At 55.1% G+C, this 25,699-nt stretch overlaps 2 protein-coding genes across 5 annotated transcripts in view; one reads left to right on the top strand and one right to left on the bottom strand.

Moving 5' to 3' along the window:
• Positions 1 to 18: 18 nt before the first annotated feature.
• On the top strand, positions 19 to 5,238 carry TMUB2 (transmembrane and ubiquitin like domain containing 2). Of its 2 annotated transcripts, XR_001357546.2 has the most exons (3): positions 19 to 833; positions 3,520 to 4,126; positions 5,172 to 5,238. XR_001357546.2 is itself a non-coding variant. In XM_006017856.3 (2 exons), the coding sequence occupies exons 1-2, from the start codon at positions 265 to 267 to the stop codon at positions 3,872 to 3,874; spliced, it is 924 nt and encodes a 307-aa protein (XP_006017918.1). In that variant the 5' UTR covers positions 19 to 264; the 3' UTR covers positions 3,875 to 4,794. The 2 variants fall into 2 exon arrangements, 1 of the variants encoding a protein (XP_006017918.1); XM_006017856.3 differs by lacking the exon at positions 5,172 to 5,238 and having other exon boundaries at positions 3,520 to 4,794.
• A 78-nt stretch (positions 5,239 to 5,316) lies between these two features.
• ATXN7L3 (ataxin 7 like 3) overlaps positions 5,317 to 25,699 on the bottom strand; it is a 21,734-nt gene continuing 1,351 nt past the window's right edge. Inside the window, exons 1-13 of one of the 3 annotated variants that reach the window (XR_003092637.1) lie at positions 23,658 to 25,202; positions 21,554 to 21,686; positions 17,884 to 18,055; positions 16,720 to 16,838; positions 15,824 to 15,846; positions 14,915 to 14,960; positions 14,079 to 14,110; positions 13,691 to 13,759; positions 11,405 to 11,448; positions 11,053 to 11,124; positions 10,097 to 10,230; positions 9,095 to 9,644; positions 5,317 to 6,433 (exon numbers count right to left, since the gene is read on the bottom strand). Coding sequence is in view for 2 of the 3 variants with exons in the window: in XM_014517009.2 (XP_014372495.1) it covers positions 9,496 to 9,644; positions 10,097 to 10,230; positions 11,053 to 11,124; positions 11,405 to 11,448; positions 13,691 to 13,759; positions 14,079 to 14,110; positions 14,915 to 14,960; positions 15,824 to 15,846; positions 16,720 to 16,838; positions 17,884 to 18,055; positions 21,554 to 21,686; positions 23,658 to 23,708 (1,044 nt within the window). In the remaining variant the exon portion in view is untranslated. Of the gene's footprint in view, positions 9,645 to 10,096; positions 10,231 to 11,052; positions 11,125 to 11,404; positions 11,449 to 13,690; positions 13,760 to 14,078; positions 14,111 to 14,914; positions 14,961 to 15,823; positions 15,847 to 16,719; positions 16,839 to 17,883; positions 18,056 to 21,553; positions 21,687 to 23,657; positions 25,203 to 25,699 lie in introns of those variants that run through there. The other 2 variants (XM_014517009.2, XM_006017853.3) reach the window with 2 other exon arrangements.

The raw sequence follows: 25,699 nt of genomic DNA, 5'->3' as shown, positions 1-25,699 counted from the left end.
CCAGCGGGGAGGGGGGGGGGGCCGTCTCCCCCGGGGCAGCCCCGGCCCGGCCGACCCCCCCTCCCGCGCGGGCTGGCGCTGCTACGAGCCTGATCTGCCGGCTGCGGGCTGCCTTGGAGGGAAAGGGGCCGCGATAGCGCGGGTCCGGCGCCTCCCGGTCCCATCTCCAGAGGGCTCTGGCACTGGCTTGAACCGGCTGGGCTCTCTCCTTCTTCCCCCTCCCAGCCCCGAGCCCTGGTGTCGCAGTGAGTGAGGAGCTGAGACATGGAGCCCCTGGGTGCAACCATCATCGAAGGTATTGGGGATGAGGTGATGGTGGTAGCCAGCGTGTTGGTGGTCGTCCTGGCCCTGGTTACGGCCTGGCTTTCCACCTACGTGGCAGATGGCAGCAGCCAGCTTCTGGGAAGTATTGTTGCCCCGGGAGACTCCTCGGTGATCCGGCTCAGCCCCGTCGAACGGTACGTGGGGGCGTCGGGTACTGCTGAGCCTGCTGAGCCCCAGGGCCCCACTGAGAGCACGGAGGAGAAAGCCGAAGAAGAAGGTGAAGCTGCTTCTAACGCACCAGTGGTCGAGCAGGGGGGCAGCAGCAGCTCCTCTGACCCCAGCCTCGACCACCTGCTAAACATACAAGGCTTGCCTAAGAGGACATCATCTGCCCAGTCCGGCGCCCAGGAGTGCGTAGGCCAAGACAGCCAAGGAACTTCTGCAGGGAGGCACGCTGCGGAAGAGAGCGAGCCGTGCCCCGGGCTCATCAAAGTGCGCCTCAAGTTCCTCAATGACACAGAGGAGGTGGCCGTGGTGAGGCCAGAGGACACCGTGGGCATTCTCAAGAGGTAAGGCCCAGGGAGAGCCTTTGAGAGGAGGAGCCCACTTCAGGCTGAAGCACACAGATGGTCGCTTCCTACCTGTCTGTACAACAACCTGCAGTGGAGCCACTAGGCCCTGCTGCCTTTTAAGCCTATATTAATCTAATACTTTTGTAGCAGTTTGAATGATGCACTTCCTGGTTGGGAGGGTTTGCATCTAACAGTGGCCCTCAACCTTTTAGAGTAGTGGGCTGGGTGCTTGCAGCCCAGGTGCACTGCAGGTCACCACCTTGCTCTGGTAGGGGAGGGGAGTGGGGGGAGAGAGCATACTTAGGGTAGGCGGCCCCTGCCATAGGGGAGGGGAAAGAGGGAGACCAGAGAAAGCTGCAGAAAGGGATCAGCACAACACACAGCTGAGCTGAGCTGCTTGCAGCTGACTCCTCGAGCTGTTGGCTGGATTTAGTTACTTTGGTGGCTGGATCTAGCCCATGGGTCATAGGTTGAGCATTACCAGCCTAAAACTTTCAGAGTACTACAAGTGCACAGAGCTCACTACAGCAGGAGGTGATTACCTATGTCTCCTCACCATGCCTGTTTCCCAGTCTGGAAAACAGGGAAGGGGCTTGCTCAGTGTCTCAGCAAGCCACCAGCAGAGGCAGGCATAAAACCTAGGTGTCCTGAATACTGCCTAAGGACACAAGGAATAATATGGTGCAGATCACTGGTGCCCAATCCTGGTTGGCACTGTTAAATGATCTCTTTTAATGTAGTAGGGACCAACCTTTTTAGCAGGCATGCAACAAATTAGTAGGGGTGTACTGGTAGAGATTTTGGGGGCTGATACTGGTAGCTGATTTTTTATGGAGGCATATCGGCTGGTACCGATCCGATTTCTGAGATGGCTGCATCCAGCTGGTAAGTCTGTTGTGGTAGACGGGAAGGGGAATGGGGGGAGCAAATCAATGCCCCCTATGGTGAGGGAGGGAGTGGGGATGGGGTGGGTGCTGCCTGAGCAGAGCATGGGAAGGAGCCATGGCTCACCTGGGGGGGGTGTGGGGAGGGGAGGCCTTGTGGGGCTACGACTAAATTTGGGGTGGCTGCAGCCTGCACCCATAGCCTCCCTCCCAGTGCCACTGCTGCCCTCCCTGAGGGCAGCATGGCCCGGCCCCCCCACAGCCAGAAAGAGCCCGGTGTGGCCTACAGCTGCAGCCTGTCCTGTCCCGCTTCACGCAGATCTGGGGGCACATACCCCCTCCCCACCCCGTGCCCTCCTGGGGTACACACAGTGGCAGGAGTTGCTTCCCCCCTGCCCCACTCCCTCCCTCACTGCAGGGGGTGTTGATCTGCGCCCCCCCCCTTCCCTCCCCCTTCCCATCCACCACAACAGACTTACCAGCTGTACACAGCATTCCATGCTGCTGGGCTGTGCTTCTTGTTGCCTGCACGCACGCACAAGCATTTATCAGCCAAATTATTGGCCACAGCAGGCTGATTTTCCAGTATACTCAATTTTCTTTATATCGGTGCTGACCTGATATCAGACCGACGTATCAGTGCACCTCTACAAATTAGTCCTGCATTTTGCCCAATCTCCCCCATGCTGCTTGTCCCCAGTCCACTGGGGGTCTGCCTGTGCTGCTTTTGGCATGCACGTCACAGGTTGGCCATCCGTGCTCCAATATACACAACTGAGTGGCTACAGGACTTCATGGGTTGAAGTCCCTGTTACCTTCAGTGCCACCTGGGACAGGCAGAGCATGTAACTTCACTTCTCCATACGCTTTGGCTCCTCATAGGAAGTGGCTGATACTGTGTTGTAGGAGAGGAGCATTATAGGACAATAGGGGTGGAAATGACCTCACAAGTTCATCTAGGCTAGCCCCCTCACAGCAGGATCATCCCTGCCAGGTGTGTGTCCAACCTGCCTTTGAATGTTTCCAAGGATGGAGATTCCACAACTTCCTTAAGTAGCCTGTTCCAATGCCTGACCATCTTCAGAGTCTGAAAGTTCCCCCTAATCACCAGCCTAAATTTCCTCTGCTGAAGCTTGTTATCAAATACCCCTTCAGTCTTCTTTTCTCCAAGCTAAATAACCCCAGTTCTTTAAGTCTTTCCTTGTAAGTCTGGTCTCCCACAACCCTGATCACTTTTGTTGCCTTGTGCTGGACTCTTTCCAAAACTGCCCACATCTGTCTTGGTGTGTGGGGCCCAAAACTGAACATGGTATAGCAGGTGAGGTTTCATCATCCATGGTGAACAGAGCAGAAGAATCATTTCCCTTTATTTGCAAGAGAGACTCCTATAACCACAATCCAGGCTGCTGTTGGCTCTTTTTTTTGCAACAAGGGCACACTGTTGGCTCATTCAGCTTATGGTCCACTGTAACCCCCAGGTCTTCCTCTGTAGAACTGAAGTCTGGCCAGTCATTCCCCATTTTGCCTCTATGTATATGGTTATTCTGTCCCAAGTGCAGGACTTTACTTGTCCTTGTTGAATCTCATCTGAGGAGGATGTAGACTGCCCCTTGTGAGTGGTCATATTTGGACCCTTTCAGTAATGTGTCCTCTGCAGCACAGGCTGCATAGTTAAAGCAAGGTAAGCAGGCACCTCTGGCCTCTTCCCAGCCTGTCTCCACTGCAGTGAGGGCCTTGCGTCCCAAGCATCTCTGACCCTCTGCCTTTCTCTTTCTCTCTCCCTCTCTCTCCTCAAAAAGTAAATATTTTCCAGGCCAAGAGAATCAGATGAAGTTTATTTACCAGGGCCAGTTACTCCAGGACCAGGCACGGACCCTCCGCTCCCTCAATATTGTGGACAACTGTGTCATCCACTGCCACCTCTCGCAAACCACTGCCTCCAGCCTCCCCGATGCAGCAGGCACCCCACCAGAGACTGGGGGCATCACTGTGAATGTCGGCAACCTGATGATACCAATCTTTGTGGTGATGCTGGCTGTGATCTGGTACTTCCGCATCAATTACCGTCAGTTCTTCACAGCCCCAGCCACAGTCTCCTTGGTTGGGGTGACTGTGTTCTTCAGCTTCCTGGTGTTTGGGATGTACGGACGATAAGGGGGCAACTTCCCCTTCTCCAGTTGTCCCTTTAACTGGAACCCAGCACTTGTTTTATAGCTTCCATTTTAAATGCGCCATGACAAATGGTGCAATGGAAACTGGTAGCCAGGAGCCAGAGAAACCATGTGCCCTTCTGGAGGACACAGCCTGTGCCCATGCACAGTGGAAGAGAGGCCTCTGGTTGGTTTCCTCATCTTGCTGCTGCTTCATGAGACTTGTCCCCTCTGTGGAAAGGGACAGCTGTGCCAGGTGCTGCTTCCACTCTGGCTTGCTTAGTTTTACCATGAGACTAATCACTCCCTAGCCAAAGGCCTCCCCTGCTAAGGAAATGCAGCCGTTCCTCTCAGGCAGAGGGGAGGGAGGGAACTGACCTTCCTGCTCCCTTCAGCACATGCATTCTGAGTGAGCCTCAGCTGTATGAAGGAGTCCTGCAAAGAGCTGCATCCTAGCTTGGCAGATTGCATTTGGTTGAGGCCTTTTGCTTCCCTCTAGTACGCAGGCCTTGGTAGAACCCAGCTACTCTAGGTTTGCATGCTCAGGCTTGTGCTAGTGGGCTGTAGACCATGCTCCCCTCAGTGCAACATATAGAGCAAACACAGCATGCTCTGCACAGAAGGGACCCTGGCTGGTGCCTCTCTCCTGTCAATTCCTGCCTCCCTCTCCCATGCCAAGATTAGCTACAGTTCTTGCTCACCCAGTACCATAGTGCAAGTTCTGAAGTGCTGGCAGGTTCCCACTGCTGCTGACATGTAGCAGCTCTCTACTTCCCAGCCTTCACTTGCTATTCACTAGGCCCAGTACTCCTGCTTCTCAAGACCAAACTGACTGTCTGGCACCTTATCAAGCAGGGAAGAGACTTTTTAAAAGGACTTTCTTTCTTTTTTTAAAAATAAATAAAAGATTGCAACTTATGCTGAGGTCTTTTGGGCTCTGCCCAGTAGAGCTGGTCTCTTTGTGCTTAAGACCATTTGGTGACACGCATTTTAACTTTTTGTAGCCCGTTTCCTATGAACACATTGAAAGACAAGGCTGGACTGGACCTTGTTTAAAAAATGAAGTCATGAATGTGTGGGGAAGGGATGTGGTTTGTTTGATGTTCCTGCAGTGTTTGAGCCACTTTATGTTCTATCCCCTCTTCCCTACTCGAGTTGGAAGGCACTGCTGTTGAAAGCAACAGTTCCTTCCCTTTAGAGGGGTAGAGTGCTTATACTAACATGGCTTGTTCCATTTCTTGAACTAGATTAAGCAGTGCTATTATAAGCCAGCTTTACACCTACCTCCATTCCTTATACAGTCCTTCAGAGACTGAAAGCTTCTGTGACCAAAACCACGGCACTGGCTTCAGCCTCAAGTCACCGCCCTACCCTCTGCTTCCTTTTGGCTCAGAAGGGAGTAGGTGCCCTCTGTTGTAGATGATGTCATTAAAAGAGGCTCAGATACCAAGTCAAGATGCATTTTTATTTACAGGGGCAGCCACAATCCACTAATAGGCATACACAGCTCTTACAAAGTTGGAACTACCTGTACAGAATGGATTACATATGCAAAAATAAACATTTCAAGACCACGCAGTACAGTACTTACCCCACCTTCCCCATGTGAGCACTGCCTGCGCCAGGGCCTCCCGTGGCCACACTGACATGAACACGCAGGGAAGTCACACGGGGGCAGCTTTTACATTATTACACATTAAAACCCTCTGGAGAGTGGTATCATGATAGGATGCAGGGTTTCAAGTGAAGCAGGCCTACCTTTAAAATAAGAGGAGGAATGTGGAGCCTGTGATTAGAAACAAAACAGCCTTGAGGATTTTCTCCAAGGCTGCACTGAAAACAAATGCGTCTCTGCCTCTCAGAGTCACACGGTAGCAGTCTTCAGCAACAGGTGGGGTAGTTCAGCTAGTGCTAGCTTGCATTTTTTAGCTCCCAGGCCTGGCTTGGCAAGTTCTCTCATACCTCTATGCTTAGGGATTGAAGCACTGTACGCCTCTGACTGGACACTGCTAGGTGGTGGTGGATGGATCCTGCTTAGAACTAGTTGAGCTAGCTTTGTCCTTGAAGGATTGCAGTCCCATTGACAATCCAGCCCTTCTGGAGGTTGTGTGAATAAGTGCAAGAGGAAGTTGGACCCCCTGCCTCTTAACAACTCATTCTCTTCTTAGGTAACAAGCAGTTTAAGCTTAGAGGAAAAAGCTTTCTTTGCCTTGTTTCCAGACAACACTGCTTATATATATTTTTAAAGACAAGGTTCCTTCAGTCTGGTCACTGCCACCTCCAACAAATCTGATCTAGATCTAATCAGCATGCAAGACCAAGCCAGACCTAGGCCCTTGCAATTAAAGTTGCTGCTTCTCTCAACAAGCCTAGAGACCATGTTCCCAGTCTCTGCATCCTATAAAACATCCATGCAACAGGACAGACTGAGGCATCTAGCAAGGAAGCCAAGCCACATTCAGGGTTTTCCCATGGTCAAGCACTAAGGCTGGCTGGCACTTTGCTTGGCTCCTTTGGGAACAGCAGGAGTGGAGGGAGACTGCAGCTGCACTCTTCAGGCTTGCTGGAAAGATAACAGAGGAGCATGGTTGAGCTAAAACAGACAGTTGTACACCAAGGGTAGCTGCACAGGCTTATTTAGGAAGGGGCAAAGCAGAAAGTGAACCAAGTTATGAGCTTAGAGCAATGCAGAAGTGCAAATTGCTTCCCAGCTCCAGGGGGCCAGGGCAGAGGAAGAGCATTAGCAGTGCTGTCCCAGCAGCCAAGCAGCCTGGGTGAGCATAAGCACAGCCTTCTGCTGGCACTCAGCAGTCTTCCCACCAGTTAGCAGCAGTCAGAAAGTTAATCTACAATTCAAGAGCACCATGATTCCTAACCTAAATTAAAAACCCAACTTGCACCCCTGACCCCCAAAAGCCAGTGTCAACCAGTGCCACCTCCTTCCCACAAGAGCCACAGCTTCCCCCTTCCTGCCCACCCCACAAGTAGCCTCATTCCCTATGGCAGGGCCGTAAGCAGCACTCCTCCCTCCCCCGCTCCTGCTTCCAGGCCTCAACCAGCTCTTCCTATGGGTGCTGACTGCATGCACTGCCCTTCCAATGAGGCTGCAGGCTCTCTGGCCAGCTGGGGATCAGGTCATGCTTGCCTGCCACTCCCTGAGGTTTATAAACCCTTTTAGGGTTCTGGCTATTACTGCCTCACTGCAATCAGTTTGCCAGTCCCTCTCACTGGCTGCTGGGAATTGCTACCATTAACAACTGAGCAGCACCTGCTTTGAGAATGAGTTGGGGAGAGCCCAGGATTTCTCTAAGGCAACATGGGAGAAGCAGGAGCCAGGCCCTTCCTCCCTCCGCAGCTCTGCTTGCTGCAGTGGCAGGCAGCTCTGGGCCAGGAAAAAGCCTGGAAGGTGTGTGAATACTGTAGCCACAGCAGGCAGAGCACCCAACTGGATCCAAGGCACCACCCTGTGCCAGCCACACACTTCCTGTCAGAGCTGCCTCCTTCCACCCCAAAAGGAGCACCCTGGCCCTGCTCTTTGTGGTCTGGATACAGCTGGCTTAGCTCGCTCAGCATGATCCTAGCAGCCCACTTGGTAGGTGGGGCAAGGGAGCAGCCCCCTATTCCTCCTGGGCTCCCAATGCACTGCTGACACAATCCAGCTGTCCCATCTTGCCAAGACCCTTGGCGACCAAAAGTCGCCTTCAATACAGAAGAGTAAACCTATGCATGATCCCGCAGGATGGGGCCAGGCCTAGGGAAGGGAGTGGGGGCAGAACCATGTTCTACCTTGTTAGCATCATGTAAAATGATGGCAGACAAGTTAGCACGATACAAACCAGACCTTCAGAGGGACAGGGGATTCTGGGATTGCAGGCATGGAATTGTGGAAGCAAAGCTAAAAGATCTGGACCATTGCACGTCCTTATCACCAACACCCTAAGTCTCAGAAACCAAGTTGCTTTGGCTACCCCCACTCAGGTACCACATCATCGTGTGGTAGAAAGGGCAAGGAGGGAAGAGATTGAGAGAGATGGGAGTCTGGGATGGGGTTCCCCACGGATTTGATCTGGGGGGATGGGGGACATGCACAGGTGGGAACTCAAAACGGAGGAAGAGCTCCAGCAAAAGCAACCACTTGGCATCTTGCATATGGCAACTGGTGCCCCCCTGGGGGAGATAAGCAGCAAAACAGAGCCCAGGGGATGAGGTCAGACCTGCCAGAGACACATGGGGAGTTGAGGCAGCTCTGAGTTCCAGCTTGGCCCAAGTGTCCCAGGCAGGGGAATGGGCCTGCCCCAAAAAGCAGGGGTGGCTGAAGAACACCTGGGGGGGATGCAAGGGGGATGGGATGTGTGTGGTAGTTCAGGCCAGCCCAAGCTACTTGACCTAAGGAGGTGTTTGCTCAACCCTCCCAGGAGCCTGGGTATATGCTTTTGAAGTGCCCCATGGTGAAACACATCTCCCCCACAGCAAGCCATAGGGCAGAAGCCTCTCACCCTGCCAGGATTGTCCACTACCCCCTGTGGATCCCAGCATCTCCCAAGGGCCCTGAGCTTGCTGGTGGGGAGGAGAGAATGGGTAGATAGCAGCTTCCCTGCCCCACCTCTGAGCACCTGAGCAGGACCTCTGGAATCTCAGAGCCATACACAAGGGCAGGCAGCACCTACTACCATCCTGAAGGATGCTTGCAGCAAGCATCACAACCCCCCATTCCCTCACACACACCAGTCCCACAGAACAGGGCACCATGGACCGGATCCCTTGGCCAGTGGGCGCACCAGGAGGCAGTGGGCAGCCAGTCCAGGGAATTCTGCACCCAGCGGTACCAAAACAAACCCACAGCAGGTTCACGGACAAAGCAGCAGCACCAGCAGGTACCATGATGAGAGCCACGAGGGGAGCTGCAGGAAGGGGAGGTGCTGGACACAGATGAGCCAGCCACATCTTATTGCAGCCCCCAGCCTGCACTCTCAGCATGATGGAAGAGAATGGGCAAGCCCTCAGAGCCAACACCCAGACTCCCCAAGGATGGCATCCTCCCCTCCCAGCTGGCGGAGGAAAGGCTGGGGGGGGGGCGGTGGCGCAGCCCTGGGGTCCAGTGCAGGGGCCTGCCTCCCCACATCCTGGCCCTTTCAGCAAGGGCAGGCACAAGGCTGTCCAGCAGGGCCTGCCCCAGCCTCTGCATCCATGCCTTGCTCCGACGGTTGGGGCATCATCCACTCACCCCGTTCCCTGATGAACGGTCTCTAGTGTTGCTTAGCAGCAGGCGCCACCTTACAGTCATGATTGGTCAGCCAGTAAAATCACAGAATAAATAGAGGTGCAAGGGGGTGGCAGGGGGCACTCCAGCCTGGCTTCCCCCCACTCTCCCCACAGGCAGCAAAGTTCTCCAGCTCCACAGTGCCTCCTCTTAGGCTGCCGAGGGCAGTCCAGCTCCCAGTGCTGCCCCCTACAGATAGGGCAGGGTGACAGCATGCTCCAGTAACTGGCAAGTGTGCCAGTGGGGGTACAAGGTGCCTGCCTGGATTCCCCCAGGGCACGACCAGAGTCCAGACGATCAGGGGTGAGGAGGGAAGGCAGGTCAGGCCTTGTAGGTGCCACGGCAGCTGCTGTCCCTGCAGCCCCTCAGTTGATATCATCATAGATGCTGGGCGTGGGGGGTGCAGGTGGCTTAGGCTTCTTCTTCTTGCTGGAGCTTATCCCCGGCGTACCACCCACTAGGCTCATGTGCGGCTTCTTCTTTTTGGTCTTGCGGGACTCCGAGTTGTTCGTGCCTGCGCCGTGGGAAAACAGGGCACATCAGCGAGACCTGCAGACCCAGCTGCCCAGAGCGGACCCCAGAGCAGCAAAGGGGAGGAAGCACACCCATACTAGCAAACCCAGGTCAGAGGTGGGAATCTGGTCCTGCTAGAGCTCCTTACAGAGCCATCCAGTCCCCTGACCACAACTACCACCCTCTGCCCCCACAAAGGGGTTTGGTGCAGTCTCCTTGGTGGGAAGTCTCTTGCCCCCTCTGCAGGGCAACCAAGGGAAGAGTGTGAGGGGAACTATTGCCCAGCCCCTGCCCAAGGCACCATGGGACTGGGAACCCCCACTGCCAGTTCCTCAGTGGACTTTGCCCCTTGAACTCCAATAGCACAGAACAGGTCCCACTTGCCCCTCTTCACTCATTAGCACACTCTCCCTCTCCATCCTCCAACAAACCCACCCACCCGCTAGCACTTACTGGCTTTGGATGAGGCTGAGTCCGAGGGCGAGATGTCAGAGGAACCATCCCACTGCAGCCGGCTCATGATGGCCTGGCTCTCCGCCACCTCAAAGCTGTCATTCTCCACGCTGCCCTCTGCCTCTGGGAGTGAGCTGGGGAAGGAGCACATGGGACCCGAGTTATGGAGGCTGCATACAACACCCTCCCCGCCGATAACTGCAGGCAGACATGTGGGCTCTGACCTGGATCCAGACAGGGTGATAGGAACAGGGGACCCTTGAGGAACCAAGGTCATAATCAGGTGGTGCAGCAATTTCTCAGGTCACAAACCTGTGCTGCTCTTCAGTTCCTGCCACCAAGGGGAGGTTAGTCGTCCAAGGTGGGAGCATAAGGGAGGGGGCAACCTAAGCCTGTTCTGGCCTTTCACTGGTATCAAAAGCAGGGGGTGCTTTGGGTCAGAGCTCTTTGCAGAGAGCTGCCTGTGCATGTGTACCTGTGCATGTGTACCTCCTGCAGAAACAGTGCTGCAGGGAGAGGCCTCCAGCACCACAAGGCCTCAAGGTGACTGCAGTCATGGGCTGGGGAAGTATCCACAGAGCTGCACAGCTTCTTCCCCTCACTTGAGCTCTGGCTTGCTGCTCCCTGGATCCCCACTCCTAAAGTCCCACTTGTCTCCTCCCTGCTCTCCCTGATCCCCTATTCACCCTCCTCAGACAATGTGATGTCAGGCAAATCCATGTTCTGTGGTTTTCCCTTGTATTGCTAGATCTGGCACTGGACACTGACTGGTCTGCTCAGGGCACCAGGGCACTGGGGAGCAGCTGCACCCTGCCTTTCACAGTGGGGAGCCAGCCAGCCCTCAGTAAGCTCCATGCCACAGCACACCCACTGGACCCCAGAGCATGCCAGGCCCAGAGGCACTGGGCAAGAGCTTCTGCCTCCAGAGTGGATACTGCTCGGCTTCTCACACTTACGCAGAGGGTCCCAGGAGGTAGACCCTGACTGACCTCCGCTGCTCATCCGTGTGCTGGGGGCAACGCAGGGACCTGCAGGGAGTGGACATAGCAGTTCAGAGCCCTGGAGTGCATGGCGGGCTTTGCATTTCCCCTGCACCTTCCACCTCCTAGTCCCCCCAACCCAGCACCACAAAGCCTGTGCCCCACAATTCCCCCCGGCTGATGGAGCGTTGGGTAGAGGCACCTCCCTACTTGAAGGAAGGCAGCCAGACATGGCAGGGACAGTGCCTGGGGCACACAGGAGGCAGTCCTGGTCTGCTGCTTGCCTTTCCTGGCCCAGCCCAACCTGCCCAGCACAGGGAGCTCTCACCTGGTACACATCTTCTTGGTGTGTTCAGAGATGACCCCACATTGCTAAGGAGAGAGCAGATGAGGCAAATGAGCACAAGAATGTGCCAACATACCCATGCAGGGGTAGAGGTTGTGCCCACATCACGGGAGGGTTCCCACCCTGCCACCATGGGTCTTGTTAGCTGGCATAGGGCCGCTAGGGCCCTTGGTTGGATTTAGCACAGCACTATGAAAAACAGGCTCATGGGGGCAAACAGGAAGCTCTTTTACAGCATAGCTGTATACAGCACAGATAGCGGTCCAGGCCACCTGGCTGCTACAGCATTTAAGCTCCTGAGCCCTTCAGGATGGCTAGAAAGCTCCTGCCCATGACCTGACAGTGCCATCTACTCAGGCTGCAGTGCAGCAGGGCAGCTTCCATGTGAAGCCAACTGGTTTGCAGCTGCTAGGGAAGGTCAGGGGTATTAGAAGCAGGAAGCAGCACCAGAGCCTTGTGAAGGCAGCGGGGCAAGACTGAGGAACAGCAGAGACGCCCTCTCCCCCTGCACCCCCAAGCCAGGCCTCCAAGCAGCTGCCTTGGCGGCTGCAAGTTCTCTAGATGCTTGCTAGCAAGAGGCCGATGGACAAGGCAAGAAGCTCAACCATCAGATTCCAGAAAGGGCCCTCCTGGGTTACCGTGTCCAGCTGCTACTGTCGAAGCAGCAGCTCAGAGCAACCCCTCCACAAACTGACAGGCCTCCATCCTAAAGGTCATCAAGTTAACCTGCTGCACAGCTTTGACCGGGAGGCTGCAAAAAAGCCTCCCTGCATTGCTGGTTATGCTGCCAACTGTGCAGCTAGAGCTGGCTGCAGCCACATCACCCTACACCTTCTGCCACCCCTCTCTTCAGTTTATCCAGCTGGTGTCCCTCTGTGTGCTTATGGACAGGGCTTAGAGCCCTCCACTTTCATCCTGCTAAGCCAAACCAGCCCAGCTCTTCTCACCTCTCCTAGTAGTGTCTTGCTCAGCACTTGAGCCAGCTAGAGCTCATCTCCTTTGAACTGGGGGGGCTGGAACTGCACACACAGGATATACTCTCACTAGCACCGTGTGTAACAGCACAAAGATTTCCCACCTCTGCTGGAAATGCCTGCCATGATACATCTGTAGGTCCAAATCTGATTTTTCATGGCTGCACCACAAGCACCTCACAGTCACCTTGTGACCAATTAGTGCACCTGGGTTCTCCTCCCACCCTACCCTAGGGGCTCCCAGCTCAGACCAGGAATAAAACACAACGACCCCATGCAGGACCCTGCATTCTGCAATGCTCAGCTTCACCCCCTCCCATCCTTATAGTCCTCTGGTCCTTCCCATGCAATATCCTGATTGTCCTGTTCATGGACAATGCCACCCAACTTGGCACTATCAGCCTGCTTTCACTTCTCACACCTTGTCCCTAGAGGAGCTCTACTGGTGACCTCCCTCCAGTCTCACCCTTCCCCCTCTACCACCACTGACAGACACATCCCCAAGAGCCAGTGCTTACCCCCCTACTCTTCTTCTACACCACTGACTTCCCACATGCTCTGCACCAGGTGCTGTACTGAAGGAAGGTCCCTGGTAAGAAGCTCTTGGGGAAGGGGTGCTGGACTTTCCATTAAGCACCAGGCTTACACACTGTTTGGGGTCACTTATACCCTGGTACAGGGGGCGGCCACATTTTGCTGTTCTGGGCCAGAGTTTGCAACTCAGCCCCCTGTTGTAGGTTACAAATCTGCATCCCTGGTCCATTCGCTTGTGCTTCCCTTGCAGCAAGGTACAAGACGGTAGCAGGGAAGGCCGCTGAGGCGGATGGTGCAGAGGGCATGGGTGCGTCAGTGCTCAATTACCCATGCCACTCTGAGCCAGGTTGGACTTTCCCAGGCCAGATTTAACTTCTTTGTGGGTCATGTCTGGCCTGCAAGCTATAGATTGCTGACCTCTGCCCTAGTAGGTATCACTCACTGCCCCTCTAAGAAGCACCCCTCACCTGAGGTCCCACAGCTGAGGGAGCATATTGCTCCCAGAAGGGCACTCTAGTGTAGTCCCAGCCCCAACACTGGGCACTTACACAGCAGTGTGCAGATAGGCTAAGAGGACATGAAGGGAAAAAACAACTAATAACCAGGCTAAGCAAGTCAGCATCCAAGCTAGAAAGAACCAAGGAGTCCTGGCCCCCAGCCCCAGGCACCAAGCGTGATTTTCCCTTCCTGTACTAGCAAGGTGCAGGAGATGCAATTCCCCTCCCCCACTAGCTGGGCTCTGCCCCAGGCAGGCACTCACCGTGGTAAGCAGGGTGCGTAGCTCCTCAGGGCCCAGCGTCTCGTAGCTGATTCCAGAGGAGTTGCTGTACTACAGGGAGACAGGAGGGCGGCATTAGGGCTAGGGATGGGCTGCGGGGTGGCAGGCCTAAGCTATTTCCAAGATGGGGTGGGCAGGGGGATGATTACATTTCTATTGCAGTGGCCAGCCTTGGTCAGCCCCCCACCACCCCCAGCACACATTGTGAGGAGGCAGCCCCTGCTGCAGAGCTCCCAGCTGAAAAAGAAACAACAGAGAGTAACTGGTCCAAGGTCATGCTGCACATCAGTGGCAGAGGCAGGGAGAGACACCAGGCAGCGTCTTACCCCTTGACCCAAGCTGTCCCCGACACAGGCCTGGTCACACTCACCTTGAACGGATCTGAGTTTGCACCAAGCTCCCCTGAAAGAGAGGATAAGTAGGTGTTATGTTGGGCACCAGAAGCCTCTCTCCTGGCCTCTGCTGCAGAGCTGCTGCTCCTAGTACTGCCCTGCACCTGGGCACAGCCACACAGAAGGCACAGCCCCTGCCCCAGAGCCCTGTGAAGGCAGCAGGGCAAGGCACTGGGAAACTCCTGACCCTTCTTCTTTTATAAGAGAATTCAATTGGCACCTGTTGGGAGTCCCCTGCCCTGGGATGAGCTGGGGATGCCTCAGCACTGCCAACAGTCTATGGTTGCACCATCCCATTGCAACCCTGTCAGCCACAGCTCCAAGCCTTGCCCAAAGGGAGCCCCAGAGCCTGAGGACCAGTAGGGGCAGGGTAAACACAGGGTGGGGGAGGATCTGCAGTGCCAGGGTGCTGGAGCTCTGAGGTGCCAGGTAGTAGCTCACCTCCTCCAAGAACTAAGGACCAGAAACTGGGCAACAAGGCTGGAGGAGCAGGAGGGCTAGCCATGCCATATCCAACTGCCTGCTGACTCCCTGCATCTCTTCCCTGGAGCATCTGTGCAAGATAAAGCAGTCCCTGGGGCCAGAGATTGCTGCATACATGCTCTCCCCAGTGCTGCAAGCCTGGGGCTGCTGCTGGGTTGGGTAGCTACCTGGGTAAAGCCCAGTGGCAGTGCCACCCCCACCAGGCCTGTCTTATAGCAAGGAGGGCGCTCCACTCTGGTAAAGGGATACCCAGCTTCCCCTGGATTCATAGCCCCGCCCTCTCCCAGGCTGCCCCACCCCTTCAGTGGGACCATGTCCCCTCACCACTGACCGTTTTTGTGTTTCAAGGACTTGGATCGCCGGGGCGAGTTGGGATTCTGGAACGAGACAGACAGACACGCTGGGAAAGGGTATCCTTCCCTCCCCTGCACCAGCCCAGGACTGGAGCGGCCAGTAAGCATAACCTCCTATGCTCAGTCTGATGTGGCTGCTGAGGGAAGCAAGGGCCACACTGCGGGCACAGCCCTGGGTGCTGTAACTTCACCCATCATGTTCCCCTCCACACTAGCTGTGTGAGGGAACGCGCTGGCACCAGAGACCAGCACAGACAAGGAACAGAAGCTAGTAGGGCCCTAGGACACCCCCAGCAGGCACATGCTTCCCTACCCCCACCCAGAATTGCCATGGCTTCCACCTTCTCCACCAGCTAGGGGAATGAGGGCTGGGAACCACCACCCAACAGCCTCCAGGAACCTTCTCTCTACCTTTTCTCCATGTGCTCTCCATCCTCAACCCCTGCCAACAGAACAGATGCAGCCTGGGGGTCTCTCACAGAGTCACTGAGTTCAATGTGCTGCCCCTGGGAAGGCCCTATGGAGACACCCCACTGGGCACCACAGCAGCAAGCTCCAAGGTAGGATGCATGGAACATCTTGCTCCTCAATCCACAGCCACTGGTGGGGTCACAGGGCAGACAAGTCTCTGCCAGCGGAGGGGAAGCCTGCTCCTAGCAGCCTACTGCAGGGGACCCTCTGTAGGGGCATGTTTATCCAAGCAGGTCCTCAGTGCAGCCCTGGCTTTCCCTGCCACAGTGCCAGGCTGCTCAGATAGTGGACCCCAGAGATGACTGCATTTTGTCTGGACTGCTGAGTAACTGGGGTCCTGTAGCACCCTGATACCCCTGGCTGCCCCTCACCCCAAAATTCCTTACTCCCTGCAGCAGCGATCATGCAGTCCTTACCTTATCGGATTTTCTCTTCTTTGCTAAGGAGAGAGGGGAAGGAATCATATTAGCCTCAAGAGCAGGGCTGGAAGGTCCAAGCCCCCCCCACGGCTGGGCAGCCCCTAGGAAGGGTGCTGCAGGGAGAGGAATCACTTCCAGGGTGCTACAAGGCTCAGGCCGTGCATAGTGAACAGGGAGGTTATAGCCCCCAAGAATGAGTGGGAACCAGGGTTGGGCCATCAGACACTCCCAGATGCCTCGATTTAACCCTCTGGCTGCCATTATTCTCTGAGTGGCTCAGGGGTATTCGGCAGCTTCAAGCCATGGACTCTCCTTCCAGGTACTGCCAGCTTCTACACTGCCAGCAGGCTCAGTGGTTGAGCAAGGATGCTCAAGCAACCAGCAGAGAGAGGCTGTGATGCTAGGGACAGACTGCAGAGCCGGGGTCGGGGTGGGGAGGACACACAGATGATTTCTTGGCATGTTTCTTTAGCCATTCCCAGCCTTCTGTGGCAATGCAGGACAGGCTAGAGGTTGGGACAGTGAGACATTCATCTGTGCCTGGGGCCTGCCCAGATGCCTCAGGCCCTTTCCAGAAAGGCTGGACTGCACCACTCTTCTGAACACTGCAGACACAGGCAGGGTCCAGCCAGGCTCACAGAAAGTTTGCCAGGCCCGAGCTCTGTCCCCTCCCACATGCCCCGATCAGAACCAAAGGACTGTGCATCATGGCCCAGAAGGCACCTACAAGACCTCCATACTCCAACTGTCACTATGGGGGTGAGGGATGGAGGTGGGGATGGGTCTGGCCTTATCCACGTGAAGACAGTTCCAGTGAAGGATCCCCACCATCCCTGCCACCCATCCACCCCAGGGCTAAAAATGGGCAGGCACCTTCTCCCCATTCCTCCTACCTTTCTTCTCAGATCCGTAGGACCAGTCGTTATCATTAATGTCATCATTGTCCTCCTGGTCGCTCTCCGACTTGTTCATGTTGTTGCTGCTGGCTATCCTGTGGGGAGCAGGCACCCGGCTGCTCACGGCACCATATGGGGGGGTGAGTGTCTCCCCTGCACCTGCCCTTGTATACACCCTCCCCCCCGCCCCGAGGCATGAAACCACCCACCTGCCCCACAAGGACAGACAGACAAACCACTACAAGACAGAGGGCTCACATGAGACAAGTACCCTGCTTTAGGTGGGCTATAGGCAGGCATGGGTCTCCTCCTCCCAGTCTTAGGGAGGGAGGCCCACTACCTCAACTGCCCACCTACAGTAGAGAAGACAATGCTTAAACAAGCGTGAAGACGTTAACAGCAACTAGGGAAAGCAGGACTTGGGACATCTTGGTTCTGTTCTAGACTCTGAGGAGGGCAACTCACAGGCAGAGGCAGGACTGGCAGTCACAACTCCTCCATCCTGTTCCCAATGGTGGGAGGGGAGTGTAGTCCAGCAAGTGAAAACAGGGAGAGAATTAGGATGCCTGGGTTCCTGTCCCAGTGGAGAGAAGGGCATGCCTGAATTGGGACTTCCGGGTTTTACACCCAGGTCTGTCACAGAACAGCTGTGCCCTTGGCTATGAGCCTCAGAGTTGTTTTGAATAAAGAAACAAAAGGATTTTTTAAACCTAAATTGGATTTTTGATCCTATATATAGATATATAATCTTATACATGACAATAGTATATTATATATAGATATAAACCCTTTTAAAAATGAAATCTGAATGGAAAGCAAGCTATACAAGGCCTACTTATGTTGATGATGTTGGTGGTGGCAGTGGTGATCTCTCCAAAAATGTAAAAGAAAACCTTCTTCTGTAGGGTCCAGGAGGCTTTCCCCAGACCTCTGTTATAGGCTACCCACCTAGTGACTGTGATCAGTGTGCTAAACACAGATTAACTAAAAATCAATACACCCCAAGGAGCTTTGCTGTGGGGAGGGGATGAGAAAGAGAGAATGGGGGTTGGGAAAGGGCGATGTGTTTGCAGTGGGCTTCGTGTGCCAGGGCTGGGTGGGTCCCATGACCTGGCTGCCAGCCCAAGGCAATGGAGAGTGCCCCTCCCCCCAGGCGCCCACCTCCTGTTAGCGATCCTGCTGCTGTTGCGGCCCATGCCCAGGCACTTCTCCAGATGGGGAGCAAAACGGGAGGCAGCGATGCTGCGACTGCAGTTGGGGCACACACACTCCTTATTCTTCCACTGGTTGTACACCTGGCCGAAGATGTCCACGCCAGGCTGGTCCACAATTTCTAGGGAGGGAGGAACCAGCATTATGCCTCCACTGGCACCATGGAGCAAAAGCAGGTTGGGGTGGGAGACCAGAAGCTCCTGCAATCACACTCTAGATCTCACACTTGGCACTGAGAGGCTCTACAACAGGGGTGAGCAATTATTTTGGGTGGAGGGCCGCTTACTGAGTTTTGGCAAGCCATCGAGGGCCGCATGACAGGCAGCCAGGGGCAGATAAATATTAACTTTCTACATTTTTAGGGGCCCTGCAGGATGGATAGAATAGTTTGGCGGGCCACATCCGGCCCATGGGCCGCATTTTGTCCACCCCTGCTCTACAAGACCCCAAGCTGCAGCTGCCAGGTGTCACATGGGACCAGAGTGAGATGCTGAAAAGGTGCTCTAAGTCCCATGGGCAGCCCCTTCCCAGAGCATGTTTGCTTTCTCTGCCCAGCAGGGTTGCCAGATACACTTAGGATCAGAGAATCCCACCTCTGTCTCCAACCACACACAACCATCTCTTTGCCTCTTTCCTCAAGACCAAAGTCAGGGACCTAAAACAGGAGCCGAGCAAACAGCACCACTTCTACTCCCTGCTCTACCACCCACTTGCTGCAGAACCCGTGCATATCCCATCTCCTTCCTGGGCCTCTGCTTCCAGCCCCAGTAGTCCAGACAAACAGTTGAGAGGGAGACTGTAAAACCTTCTGCAAGGACATGCAGCACCCAGCATGCCATTGGATACTGTAGAGAAATCCAGCCCTTTAAGGAAATTGGAACTCAGCTACACCTCTACCAAGCTTCATCCACTCCTCAGATGAAGGGATGAGCACAGGTGTCACTGTGTGTAATGGGGGTACACAAACAAGAGACAGGGTTGTGGAAGGATGGGGCTGAGAAACCATTATCAAGCATTAGTCAGAGTTGGGGCATGCTGGTCTGACACTGCAGTGATAATTGTAACTCCCAGAAAGAGGAAGGTGAGAGTGTTCCGGCAATGCAAAGTTCAGGGAAAGGAACTGAGGCAGAAGCAAGTTGCAGAGCCAGGCAAAACAATTGCCTCTGCTCAGGCAGGGCCTCCCCGGCAATCCAAACAGGCCGCAGCAGTGGTGAGGCCGAGTCAATGCCAGGAGTGGCCACAGGGCCACATAGTGTTGTAACAGTGTCAGCAATCATGAGGCCAAGATGCAGAAGGAACAGAAAGTGCTGAGTAAAGGGCAAGTTTGTGCCGAGTCACTCTCCCTGGCTACAATGAAAAGCAGTTCTCTTCCCACCCTAACAGGCTCTGCCACAGAGCTGGTCCCCAAGCAGCCCAGCCTGTAGACCCAGAGAGACACCCACAGTCCTGCCGCTGGATGGCCAGGATGCGCTTTTCAGCCCCAGCATGCCCATAATGGCTCCCAACCAGCCATGCCCATGCCCTTCCCATTCCAGCCTTTCTCCTTCCTGCCTAAAGGGTCTATTCAGTGGATGAGGCTTTCCCCCAGGCCATAGGTGCTTACAGCTGTTTCTGTTCCTTGAACTGCAAATGGACAAACCGTGGGCACAGGCCCTCAGACTTGGCAGCAAGGTCCAAATAATGTTTTATATTCCTCATTAGGAGTTAAGTGTGGGATGGGACCTCTGGGACCATCAAGCCCAGGCCCTGTGCTCACAGGTGATCCTTAACTCAAGGAATCCTCACCATCACCACTTCAACCCCACCAACCCCTTCCTTTACACTCCTACCAGGCACAACACTCAAAACACCACTGCCACCCTCCAACATGGCACAGGCAAGAGCCAGGGAGATGGGGGCATTTGCCAATGCCTACCACTGCAGCAACAGAGAAGGAACTGGTTAACAAATGCTCAAAAGATCCCAGACAAAGGACCCTACCATGCACTACAGAGGAAGGCAGAACATCCCCCCAAACCCACCCCCTCACCACCCACATGCTGCTCTGACCTGAGGGAAACATCTCCTTCCTGACTCAAGTGTGGCCATTTCTCTGAACCAGAGCAGAAAAGCAAGGCCCTCCTGCCAAGCACCTTGGGGTTTCCCAAGTGTGTGCAGGAACACCAGCAGCCCATGCCCCCCTCCAGGCAAGGAAAAAAGTCTCATGGACATAGGTCAGCACTTCTCAGAGAGACTTCAGTCCCACTGGAGCTGCAGAGCAAGAGCCAATGTGAAAGGGAATTAAAGCCCCTCATGTGCATCACTGCAACAGACTGCTTTTAGAAGGTGACTCCCCTGAGCCTAGTTTGACAGCATGAACTTCCTGCTCCTGCAGGAAAGCCCCAAAATTTCTTGCTGCCCCAGCTGCATCACTGCCTAACAGGGCCGCCGTGCAAAAAGCACCGGGGTAGGACATGAGCTGGCATCTCTGACCGCCAGCCATGTTTGGCCTCCCTGCAGATCACCATGCATCTCAAACTGAAAAGGGAGACCCAGCCTGAGCCACAAACCACTTACACGGGTGAGAGCCATGCTCTGAAAACCACTGCTTTCTAGAAACCTGCTTAAGCAGAGAACCTTTTGCCAAAGATTTGTACTTCACATAGCTCCAAAATAACACTGCTGATTCCCCCAAGGCCTGGTGGGGCCATCCATGTCATGCACTGGTGTAACCTGAGCACTGAGGAACTATAGGAAGCAGGCAGAATTGGTCTCATCAGTCCAGGTACCAGCATACAGTGATGCTGCTTAGAAATGGGGGTGGAGGTGCTTTGTGCTGGGACAGCTGGTTGGCTTCCCAACCTGGAACAAGCTAAGCTGGTACACAAAGTACCTAGATGCCAGAAGAACCAGCCCACGCAAGGGGCAGCTGCCACTGCACCTGCACAGCAGTGGTACCTTTGTGCCTGGGGAGGTCTCCCAGGTTGGGTTTACATGCCAGCTCTCTGCCGGGGCAGACAGGTGCAAGGAGGGGGCTCCTTGATAGCTGCTTCACAGATATGCAGCCCTAACAGCAAACTGCCCAGTGGTCAATACAGCTGCCTGACTTGTGAGGAGCCACTGGCACAGGGCATGGCTCTGCTACACCAGCTTCCCCCAGATGACCTGCACCAATGCAATGCATCCAGCAGAGACCTGACCTCAAGGCCCCCTAGGGAGAACCACCAAGAGTAAAACCCCACTCACCAAGGTAAGCCCTTCTGCTGCAGGATGGAGGGAACAGGGCCAGGTTACATTGTACCCAGCTGACCTGGCCTGTGGCAGGCAGGATGCGGTCACAATGGCCATCTGGATGAGAACAGGGTCAACTCCCTGTAGACCAGCCGCTCACTGGCCTCTTGGTCAAGCTGGCTTCCTTGCTGCCCTGGGCAGCACTAGTCTGACCAAGCCTTCCTGAAATTTCTTTCACATTGACCTCTGCAGGAGAACAACAAAACCTTCCCTCAGGTCTTTCTTAAAGAGCTTTTCAGGAAGGACCAGGCCAGGCTATCAGGAAGGAACTCAGAACACAGGATTATCCACTTTCTTCAGACAACTTTCAGGTACAGCTCTGCTGCTTTACGTCCAAGAGGAAACTCACCAAAGTCCTTCATGCTGTCAGGGTCTGTATCGTCCAGGAAAAAGTAGCCACACTTGACCGCCCGGTGCACCTCGAAACACAGCCCCAGACAGGCGTCTTCCACCAGGTCCGTGTAAATGTCATGAGCAATGGCCTGGAGCACAAGAAAACCCCAGTGCCAGTGAAGAGGGGCAAGGCTACCCCCACTCCAGTGCCCAGAATAGATGTGCCAGCACATCAACAAGATCAAAGATCCCTTTCCACCAGCAGGGGCCTGCTCTGGGAGGGGCCAACCTGCAGCACCTTGCAGGGGAGAGGTGGGGGAAAGATAAGATTGTGTTTCTTTTGAGGCCATTCCATTCTTATCAGGATGATGCTCAGAATAGCAAATGCCCCTGCAGGGCCCTAACTGATTCTCAGCAACCATCACCGCACAGTGGGTGTGATGAGCTGATTCAAGGCGACTCCTGGCAGTGGAGTTTGCTGCAGAGCAGCAAAGGGTTTGTTCTCAGGCTGCCACCCACTGCTCTAAGCATCTCTTAAAAGGCAGTAAACATGCCCCATTTAGCAGAGATCCAGCCTTGCCACCTCATGGCACTAGGGATCTTGTATGCAAGGTGTCTCAGCATCCTGCATGTTGGCCAAAAATGCCCCATTGCAAGAGCACCACCCTAACACAGCTTAGTGTGACACCATGTTTGTACCAGGATAAGAAGGGAGAGCTGCTCACAGCAGGCAGCTACTACAATGCTCCACCACTAAGTGGCAAAGACAAAAGTGAGTCTGGCTTTAGCAAGCAGATGAACAAATGCTAATAGACAGTATCTAAAACCCAGCGTGACTTACTGCACTGGAGCTTTACTCCCTCTTTCAGGGGTAATTCTGCTCTAGATGGGGTGAAATTACCCTGGTATAGGAATCGTCATAAGACTGGTGTCATCTATCGGCAACTTCTTCCCCATACCAGTGTAAACATGTCTGCCATCTGGGCCCTGCTTTGATGATTTCCTCAGCCCTTTCCCATTCCTGTCCCAGAAGACTTCACAGCACCTACTAGTGGCTATGCAGGACAGCCGACACAAGCTACACAGGTACTGCATGTGCCTTGGTCCCATGGAAATAGATTGCATTCATATCCAGCTGCAGGGGGGAAAACAGCCTTCCGCCAAGATAACCCACAGTACAGGGAGGGTCATCCTGCTTCCCCTGCGCTTTATCTCCAGCCCAGACCTTTTCCTGTCAAGGGCAAAGCAGGCAGACGGAGCTTGCCCTGGGACCGACCAGAGCACTTGCATTGCCCCACAGCCTTTTCCACCAACAGGAGTCAGCTCAGCATGGCCAAAGAAAGGTAGAGGGCTAACTACATGAGCTCACCCTCCCAGCTGCATGCCCCCATCCCTGGTAGCCTCACCCCTCCAGCTCTCCCCAGACCTATTTTAGCTGCTGCCCAAGTGAGACTGGGAACTCGTGCTCAGGCCAGCCATCCCAGGGCAGGGAGAAGCCAGCTTCTGCAGCCTGGAGGAGGCATCCCTCATTCCCCACGCACTTGTGTACCCCCAGGGGACAGCCCAAAGCCAGGCCACCTGCCCAACTACTGGTATTTCCCATGGACCAGCCCAGGACCACACAGGCAGCTACAGGACCCAAGGAGTCATGCCAGCTACCAGATCTCATCATCAACACTACCAGACACCCTCAAGAGCTCTCACTGAGCATTGTGCCCCCTGTGCCCCCTTGCAAGGGCAGCAAAGGGGCCATGGATGGTATCATAGGGGTCCACCCTCAGGGCTTCCACATCACTCCCTGGCAGGCATGGAGAGAACCATCATCTGCCACTCACTTGGCATGCCCCAGCTGGGATCCGTGAATCCCACCAGACCTCCTCCATCACCCAAAAAGATGGCATGCACACAGGGCTGCTCTAAGGCAACTGAACTGTGGGGACGGGCCCTGCCAGGGGAAGGCTACAGGCAGCTACACGGCTGAAGCCCAAGCTGGACTGGAAGCAGCTGACTCAGGGGTGGGGGCAATGTTTGAACACAGTGGAGCTGTGCTGGGGAATGGGGGAAGATTCTCTCAAGGAAACTGCCTTGGAGCCTGGCCCCAGTCTGTGCAGGCCACTCACCTCCAGTTTGCTGTTATCCAGGCCAGACAAAGACATTTCCTCCATTTTCATTTGCAAACACTAGTGGAGAAAACACTCCGAATGCACATAGCACAGGCCAGGCTGGGATCCTGCTACAACAAGAAACAGGTTAGCACCGCACTCACTTCAGACACTTGTATGAGCTCCCACTACCTGCTAGGCCAGGCTGTCAGCCCCCCCACCCTGCCAGGGAGGGCAGCACAATGCCACAGCACCCTCAGAGCCATGCTGCGTGTCACAGGAACCAAGGATCCATGACCCAGCTCCGTGCAGCCCACAAAGCTCTTTATCTCCAGTGCCAAGACCAGTCACTAGGGTACCAATTGTGCTGAACCCCAAGGGTGCACAACCCCACCTAGAGCAGAGATGAGGCTGCTGCCCCTTCCCACAGCAGGTCATCTATCATCAGGGGTCACTAGGCAGGGTCAGCTCACACGCTAGAGCCTGGAGGTGGCAGGAGAGTGATGAAGTCATGGTCTGTGATCCTGAGGTGGTTCTGTCTGGAAGCCACAGGCATCAGTGTTTGTCAATGGCTCCCCGGTCCCTAGGAGGGCCCCTTCTACACAAGAGCTGCTAAGACGACCCCACAGAACAGATCCACTCTTTGGAAGCCCTGCCCCCATCCTCAACCCATTAACAGGCATGGGAATCAGAAGCAGACACCAGGCCAGACAGAGCCAGGAGCAGAACCTGCCCCTGCTGCCAAACACTGTCCCTCCACCCTGCTGCCTGCAACACTGCCTTGCCTGCCCAATCCTTCTAGGCATCAGTAAGCAAAGTGTTTGCAAATAAAATCTGGTGGAGATGGGGGAACACAATGCCCTGCCAGCTTCAGCCAAGTCCAGCACTCTCTACACAGCACAGAATTTGTACGTGTCAACCACTAACAGTGAACATCCAACTCCACTTCTGCTCTGCAAACCTCCCTTTCTCCGGCAGAAAGAGCAGTGGTCATGGCAGAGCACAGGGCAGTCCACAGAACCCCTAGTGCAGGGCACAAGGAAGGTCTGCAGAGCCCCTGAAACACAGGAGAGGGCAGGGCCCAGGGAGCCACTGGGGCATGCACAGAGCTCCAGGGATACTTCAGGGGGCATTTTCTCCATCCTCTGTATGACCTTGGCCTAGGCGGAGAAGGCAGATATCATGACCTATCGATAACAGAGACTTAGGACACCTGGGTTCCCCTCTGAGCTGTCCCTGACCTGCTGTATGACCATTGGCAAGCCACTGCCCCTCTCTGGTCCTGTCTCCCCTCCAACCTCCTGGCTTCACTGACAGTCAGAGGGGCTGTATAAAGATCCTTCACCATCCCCCTGCCATGAGAGCAATCCCTGTCATCAGGGCACAGCTGTACTAACACCTGCGGGGGGGGGAGTGAAAACAAGTCTTAAACCTCTCCCTTCAGCACATGCTGCATCTACACTGACTCTGTTGACACGACCAGCATGGCTGAGGCTCCACAGGGCAGAAGATCCCCTTGTCTGGCCAGCTGAGACTACAGGCTCCTCAAAACAGGGAACATCTGTCTCATGGGATGTGCTGCATCTCACAGGGCAGGGCCCACGTCTTGGTGGGAGTCTCCATCACCATCGCAGACTCGGGGGCCCCCCGCCTCAGCATGACACCTGTGTCAGCTGCCCAGGGGTGCCCAGCTCCAGGCTGGAGGCACCCAGACACAGGAGCCACGGCATTTCATCCCCCAGAAACTGGGCCTGTCCCTCAGGCCAGCTCGCCGTGGTAAACAAGGCCTCTCCCAGGCCAGCAGACGCCCTGCCTAGAAAACAGCCTCACTGCCTTGGCAGCCAGGGGGACAGGGAGCAGCAGGCGAGTCCTGGCACCTGGGCACAGCACGAGTGGGGATGGCCAGGGCCGAGGCAGGCTCCGCACCAGGACGGAGCCAGAGCTGGGAGAACGGGGTCTGCTGCCAAACAGTGGCCCAAAGACGGCTGCTAGGAGCTGTGCTGTCCTCCGCCAGCCAGACCCGCAGAGCTGGGCCGAGCCGGCGGGAGGCTGCCTCGGGG

This window comes from Alligator sinensis, unplaced genomic scaffold (genome assembly GCF_000455745.1).
Source record: "Alligator sinensis unplaced genomic scaffold, ASM45574v1 scaffold444_1, whole genome shotgun sequence".
Classification (NCBI taxonomy): domain Eukaryota; kingdom Metazoa; phylum Chordata; order Crocodylia; family Alligatoridae; genus Alligator; species Alligator sinensis.
This window is presented reverse-complemented; position numbering and strand designations above follow the sequence as displayed.